Source organism: Mercurialis annua, linkage group LG8, assembly GCF_937616625.2.
Source record: "Mercurialis annua linkage group LG8, ddMerAnnu1.2, whole genome shotgun sequence".
NCBI classification, from domain to species: Eukaryota; Viridiplantae; Streptophyta; class Magnoliopsida; order Malpighiales; family Euphorbiaceae; genus Mercurialis; species Mercurialis annua.
Genome location: NC_065577.1, coordinates 10,603,969 through 10,611,561, shown reverse-complemented (window position 1 = coordinate 10,611,561; position 7,593 = coordinate 10,603,969). Strand labels below are relative to the sequence as shown.

At 36.6% G+C, this 7,593-nt stretch overlaps 1 protein-coding gene across 1 annotated transcript; it reads right to left on the bottom strand.

The window, feature by feature from the left end:
- Positions 1-492: 492 nt before the first annotated feature.
- LOC126660098 (cation/H(+) antiporter 2-like) lies at positions 493-5,430 on the bottom strand. The gene is made up of 4 exons (XM_050353432.2): positions 5,119-5,430; positions 3,393-4,379; positions 1,761-2,686; positions 493-926 (listed from the first exon to the last, which is right to left on the bottom strand). The coding sequence occupies exons 1-4, from the start codon at positions 5,278-5,280 to the stop codon at positions 635-637; spliced, it is 2,367 nt and encodes a 788-aa protein (XP_050209389.1). The 5' UTR covers positions 5,281-5,430; the 3' UTR covers positions 493-634.
- Between the last annotated feature and the right edge of the window lie 2,163 nt (positions 5,431-7,593).

Genomic DNA, 7,593 nt, shown 5'->3' with positions numbered 1-7,593 from the left:
TGATTCAAATACTTTACTCCAGGGGCGGAACTAGCTTTTGTAAAATGGGGGGACGAAACCATACAAATTTTATTTTGAGGGGCGAAATGTATAAAAATTACTATATTTTTTTGAAAAAAAAAAAGTTAAAGAGTGTTTTTGTTAAAAAAAATAAAATTGCAGGGGCGGTCGCTACCTCAGCCATAAGGCTGGTTCCGCCCCTGCTTTACTCGGATAACCATACGAAACATTTGTTTTTATTCATACCAAAATATGTGTTTTGAAAAGGCAAATACCATGGGTACATAAACATCAAACCATAATTTGTGCTTTAAAATCAAATTATGATTAAAACAAATGTTAGCAAACTCCTTCGGTTGGTATGAAACAATAGTATCTTAACCTAAAACAATTACATATATACATAATAAATAGTTGAGGAATGACTAAAATATTAAATATTTATTAGAGGTTAAGTGAAATAAAAATCAATTATACAAGCGCTCTAGGACGAATTTAACCAAATTAAAATGCAGAACTATTTACAGTATTTGAATGAACTACAAAATTAATTTCCACTAAACCAATGTATAACAAAATCACACTTCAAAATGGCTAATTACACAAAATCCTACAAAATAAAATACAATAATTACTACAAATCTTGATCAATAACTTCTTTGTCGGAGTAAGTACTATGTTGTTGAATAACCAAAACTGAAGCACTAATGTTCAGTTCTGCAGAAGCTAAAAGATCACCAACTTTGCCAAGCTCAGGACATTCTTCCCAATCACTTAAACCAGACAACATTGGTGACAAACCTCTTCTACCTTTGCCTACAATAATTAATGAATATTTATCTCCCAATTCTTGTAATGTTGCTGCTGTTTGTTCTCCATTGTTCACAAATTTCTCCGTATAATCAACTCGACCGGATTTCACATACCTGATCAATAACATCGAAATTGTTATTTATTAATTGACGACGAATGGATTTTTTTCTAAGTTTATAACAAAAAAAAAAGAAATCAAAAGAAAAAAATGTAAAAGCGAAGAGATTTAAGGTTGTTTTTTTTACTCAAGTGATATGTATGTTGGACATGATTTTCACAAAATTTTAGAATTGAATCTTTACAGAAATACCAAATCCCCTCCCCAGTTATAATAGGTGTTTATAATAAAAAAAAACTTGCGGGCAATTTTGTTAAAATGGATTTAGATTATGCGTGGAAATTATATTTTAATTACGTATAAACTATCATGGATTTTTTCGATTGATAAAATAAGATAATATCTAAAACTTTATTTTGAAATAAAAATTATATTAGTTTGGTCTAATAATGTCATATTTTAACTTAGTTATATCTGAAAAGAAAATAAAAAAATTTCAAGAATCTAATTAATAAAAAGCGTAATAATAATTTTTTTAAACTCTATTGGAACTTTATTAAATGAAATTTATTTTTTAATTTCAATTATTTTAGCTAATTTTAAGTCAATTTTTAAAAAGTTTAAATAACACGCGATAGTCAACTTTTCAAATAGGGTAAAGATTATTAAAAAATCAGTGTTTTCGGTTAGGTTTATAAAAATGTGAAAACGTTTTGAATTATTTGAACCATATGGCCTAGATAAAATGAAGTACAATTCAGTATCCTAAATTATTTCTATGACAAATTAATTCTTAGATTCATATCTTTTTTATTATAACATTGTAATCCTTTTGGTAATAATATAAAAAATGTGACAATTGGATGTTAATTAATGAAGAATTAGTTACCTGCTTAAGAAATCCCCCATGCAGGCATCATCCATATCATTTTCAGCTTCAGGATCTGAAATTGCTAATAAAACTTCATCATTTTTATGAGATGCATCATTAGTCCACTTCGTCAACTTTTCTTTAGATGTCGTCGGCAAAAACCGAATCACCGTTAACTTAACGTAACCGTGTAGTGCAATCCTTTTACTGCACGTCAACGCTTCACGATCGTCCGCTCCTCCAAAAAACAACGTCGCTACTTGTTGAACGGAGTCAAGACACGGTTTTTTAAATCCGGTATGCCCCCTATCGACCAAAATACCGACCGAACACGGGGCATGACGAAGAATTTTTTGATTACTTGCCCTAATTCCGTCTTTTCCGTTCTCCAATTTCTCATCAATCCGTTGATGTTTATGTAAATGAATGAATATTATCGACACGCGTAGATCCTCAGCGCCGCTACAAACATCCTCGTACATTCTTTCGTAGGATGATACAACTTTGATTTGATGGATCATGATTTTAGTTTCGGCAATAAACCCGTCAACGACGTCGTTTATTTCCAACACGTCGTTTCCTCCGTATTCTTCTTCGTCGCTAAATTGATCCCCGTCTTTTAGCTGATGGTACATTAATTTTGTTTTACGACGTTTGTCGGGTAGCTCGACTAGGTGCATTAAGTAAGGGCTCATCGGAGAGCTATGCGAACCCCCGACTGATGATATTAAGCCGACAATAGCCGAGGCATGACGGGAACCATAAACACAAGATAAGATTCGAAGCTCGCTATCGTCTGTATCGTGTGATTCGAGCTCTGTGTATCTATGAGCAAAGTAACTTTCTCTTGTTCTTAGCATGAAAACCACCACTAATCCGGCAGTTAATGTGTCGAGTACTACTACTATTATCACCAAACTGTGAAGTCTTCGGCTCCACCATGTCTGCAGTATACATATAATAACCAATTAAAAATTCATGCTAGCAAATCCTCTGTATTATTGAACTGTAAAAGGTAAAATGTATTTATCTATTCACAACTATATAACTATATTTAGGGGTGTGTAAAATCGAACCGAAACCGAAAAACCGAACCGAAACCGACAAATTTGGTTCGGTTCGGTTGGTTGGTTCGGTTCGGTTCGGTTTTGAGTGTAGAAAAATTTCTGACTGTTTTACATGTAAACCGAACCGAAATAACAGAAGCGAACCGAAATAACCGACCGAACAGACTGGTTCAGTTCGGTTCGAAATATTTTCTTCCCCTAAAATTTCGGTTCGGTTTTTAAAAAACCCAAAAATTCAGTTCGGTTCGGTTCAAACCGAATGCACACCCCTAACTATATTTCATTTGTTAAATATATTATGAATTTAGAATTGTATCAGTTTTGTTCATTATTATTTTTCGATTTTTACTGAATATACCCATAATTTATGTAGAACTGATATGTAACACTGTATGTCTATTTGTACAAAATTTATCTCATTTCACGTCAGCTACAAATTATGTATGGATAAATACTCGAAAAGATGATAGATCAAACTGGTAAAATTTTGAAATTATAATATATTTAATAAATATAACTATATCTAGATAAATACATTTTGCCATTGTAAAAACATGTCAAACAAAAGGGAAGAAAAACTTACAAGGATTTTGGGAAGTAATTCAAGAATTATAAGTTCGGTATGACCTTTCAAGTTGAGTATAAAAGCAAGAATAACCCCTTCATTTTTTGGTATATGTAGGTAATGGCAAGCAACCAAAGTTCCGACAATTTTGCCTCCGGTACTCAACAAGATCATAAGAGTAATCATTATGACATTATCAAATGTCATAAAAAAAAGTACATCAAATTGAAACCCTATATACCCAAAGTATATCGGAAGCATAAAATTATTAACCGAATATTTGAGTTTACGCAATAATGTCCGAGCCGTCTTTCCTTCCCTAGGGAACAAAAATCCGAGCGCGAAACAAGCTAACGTACTTAGATAGCCATGTGATTCAATAATCACAGACGTAGCGATAACAAAGATGAATATAATTAGCACCTCGGTGTTCGACACATATTTTTGGTTTTGATTTCTTTTATCAAACCAAGAAGCTAAATATTTATTCATAATAACGAGCGCTCCGACACAAAATAGGCATAAAAATGCATGTCCGAACATTGTCCACGACTTGAAAGCGATGAATATCGAATATAATAATACGCACGACATTTCATTTACGAGAGAAGCACATATCCCTAATCTTCCGATATCCGAGGTGTCAATTTTCATGTCCGATGCGAACCGAATCACTACGGGGGAAGCTGAGTTTGCCAATATTAATGGAATGATCATAACCAATAACATTTTATTGTATTGGAATTTTAATAAATGAAGGATAAAGAAAGCCGAAGCTCCGCCGAAGATGGTGCATACGATTATACCGGAATATGCGATGATACTCGATAATCTTATGTTTCTTCTTATGTAAGGAACGTCTGTATCCAAACCAATCAAGAACATGAAAAATACTCGAAAAATGAATGCAATTATGATATAGTAGTCAATAGAAGAACTTTGGATGAAGAATTCTTTTAGTTGTTTGATTCGGCATAATACTGAAGGACCTAGCACCAGACCAGCCTGACAGAAAAAACATATTTATAAACAACATAAACTTGGTGCAATTCTTGGAAAAAGAGAATTTCTAAACTTTGAGATTATTGTTTTCTGATGACTAAATTTTATTTTTATTTCAAAGAAAATATTTTTGGTGATCAATTTTTTTTTTTTTTTATTTTGTTTCACTTGATTAAAATTATTCTCATTGAAATAAAATTAAAATTTAATAATTAAAATAAAATTAATTATAATTTAATCATCAAAATAAAATAATATAAAAGTACAGCGACATATGTACAAAATTAATCATCCGCAATTCCTAGCTTGGAACGTTTTTTTTCCGTATTAGGCAAATTGGTGGTTGAAAGACTGAGAGGTACCTAACATCTTATATGTCTTATATTCTAATTTGGTACCAAAATTTTACTTAGTATCAAAATGATACTAGAAGTTAAATTTTATTCAAAGCAGTTGTTTGATAGGCGACCGGACGAAGTATATTTTAGAATACACTGCCACGTCATTAGATATGTCAATGTTCTATCAGTCGTCCGACATATTGCGTTATATAATATTAAATTCTTAAAATACGTCGTTACTGATTGCTACATTCCTCTATTTTAATCCAAAAAAATTTAAAATATTTTCTTTCAAAAATGAAAATTACAAATTTAATTCTATTTTGATATGAATTGACATTATTCATGATGAAATTTAAAACATGGGGTAGACATTTGAAACTAGAAAAATGGGAACTTACAATGATATTTGCAATAGGACCAGTTTGTCCAGAAGGAGCCAAGATAACGTGAAATATATGAGAAATGACAAGCATACAAGCTGCTTGCATGCCCGTAGTAATTAATGGGTTGAATGGATCTTCTTGGCATATTGCCCGTTTTGCAAACGAAGTTGCATCCATTTTCACCCAACAAATTTCAAAAATACTAAACCAAATCAATTATTTCAGTTGAGTAAAATACAGAAAAAAAGGATTTGAAAATCAAAAATAAATTAATTAAGAGAAATTAAGTCAGAAATTAATGAAATTAAGCCTTGGTTTTCTGTTATCCCTTCCCTTCATTCCATGTGAAATTTTTACTTGGGTGGTATGTGTGGTTTGGAGGTATTATCTTCACAAGTCAAATCCAAAATAAATTTGGTGGAGTAGCTTTAATTTCGCAATATTTATAGAATTACCATATTTCTTGTCTTTTGACTTTCTCTTTTTTTATTCTTACTTCTTTTGTGCAAGTACTTGAAAGAGTAACCACTTATATTAACTGGGTACCATCCTCTCTAACTTGATTAAAAATATAATAATAAACTAAAATATAATGTAACTAATTAAGATGCTTAAGAAGTAAACTAAAATATATTATTGATAACGTAGCACATCTAGTAGGGGCGAAGCAACCTCGCCAGGAACGAACATCACTAAGTCAAGCATTTCACCGACCTGGTAACAATGTCAGACCTTCTCGAAATCGTAGATAACATGACTTGGGGGGTCACCGGATCGATGGACATTCAAACATCATCCGAGACATTCATGTATGATAAGGTCGGACCAAGGATTCTATCCGGGCTCCGAGTCATATTCAACTCAGACCTAGACCGAGCTCCGAGTTCATAAACCCGAAAGATCGGATCCTATGACCCGGGCTTCAAGGTACCCTCAGGAACCAGAACCATGATAACTTGGTCCCCAAGTTATCCGGGCTTCAAGGTCTAACCGGGCTCCGGGGTCTTGCCCAGAAACACACGCTCGTGTACCAGATCCTGGGACCACAGGAGATCTTCTGACAGGTACGTGAAGAATGTTCCCTCTGACACACCTAACAACCCGTGCCACCCGCAAGGATATTCTGCCACGTCAGCATAACTGATTTCTGGGACCACTGGGCTCACAGCCTGCCAGCAAGGCAGGTTTGTCCTTAAACCCTAACTATAAATAGAGGGTTTAAGGACAAACCCTAGGTAATTTCTTTTTCTCTACTCTAAGCACTCTCTTTTCTCTTCTTCTTCTTCCTCAACTTCAAAACCTTACTTGAGCGTCGGAGTGAACGTCCGGTGACCCCCACCGGAGTTCCTTCTGACCTCTGTTTGCTTGTGGTGTGCAGGTTGGTAAAGCTCGGATTCTGTTTGGTGATTCATCACTTGGCGCCGTCTGTGGGAAAGCGTTTTGTATTCCCCTGTTCTACTCTGGTTCTCTTGACGTTGCTGATCAGATCTTGACAAGAAACAATGGCTGATGATCCTGTTTTGGACAGGGTAGACCCTCTGGGAACTACGGTTACCGACACTAACGTGGTTGGTGGAGTTTCTGATAGTGGTCGGACCTCTGTAATTACTGGTTTAACTCCTCCGGCGAATGCTCAGGTGGGAGGATCCAGGGCCTCCGTCAGTGGAGCTGGATTTGTGCCTTTATATGGGTTGGAAAACTACCCTAGGGCGAACCCTTTTGCTTCAGATGCAAGTCACACCCACTTATCAACCCCAGGAACCACCGTGCCTCAGAGTTTCCTCCACAATACCTTGTCTCCCACTCAACTCAACTTCCCGGTAGACGCTACACTGGTGTCTACGGGAACAGGAACAACTTCTGGGCAGGATATACCTCCGGCGGTCTTACAAGCTCAAGAATATTTAGAATACATGGCTCGCCAACTGCACCAGGCCCAGCAGATGCATTTTGCAGTCATGTCCCAGTATTACCCAAGTTACAATCCCTCGGCCACCCCCGTGGCCCCTCCACCCCAAGCTGCTGAGTTTCAGGATGGTCGTCCTCCGAGAGAAGAAGGTCGGAACGATCACCCACGACCCAGACCTAGGGGTCCCACAGAGCATCAAGCACCCAGAGGCGAAGATCATCGCGACACTAATTTGCCGAGAGACGAAGGTCGACATGATCGCCCTCTGCCGAGAGACGAAGGTCGGCATGATCGCCCTCTGCCGAGAGACGAAGGTCGGCATGATCGCCCTTTTCCGAGAGACGAAGGTCGGAATGATCCTCCTCCTCCTCGAAGGGAGGGGGTGCAAGACGAGAATCTACCACCGGGGACACAGCGCGGTGACGCTGGATTGGGGAGGGGAGACCCAGACCCGGAGGCAGATCCTCTGCGGACCGCGAGAGCAGGAGTTCCACCGGTCAGGAGAAACGGGGCAGAAAGTGTTCACAGCTCGGGTGCAGCGTCACAGCATCAGAAAACTTTGCATGACGAAGTTACTCGTC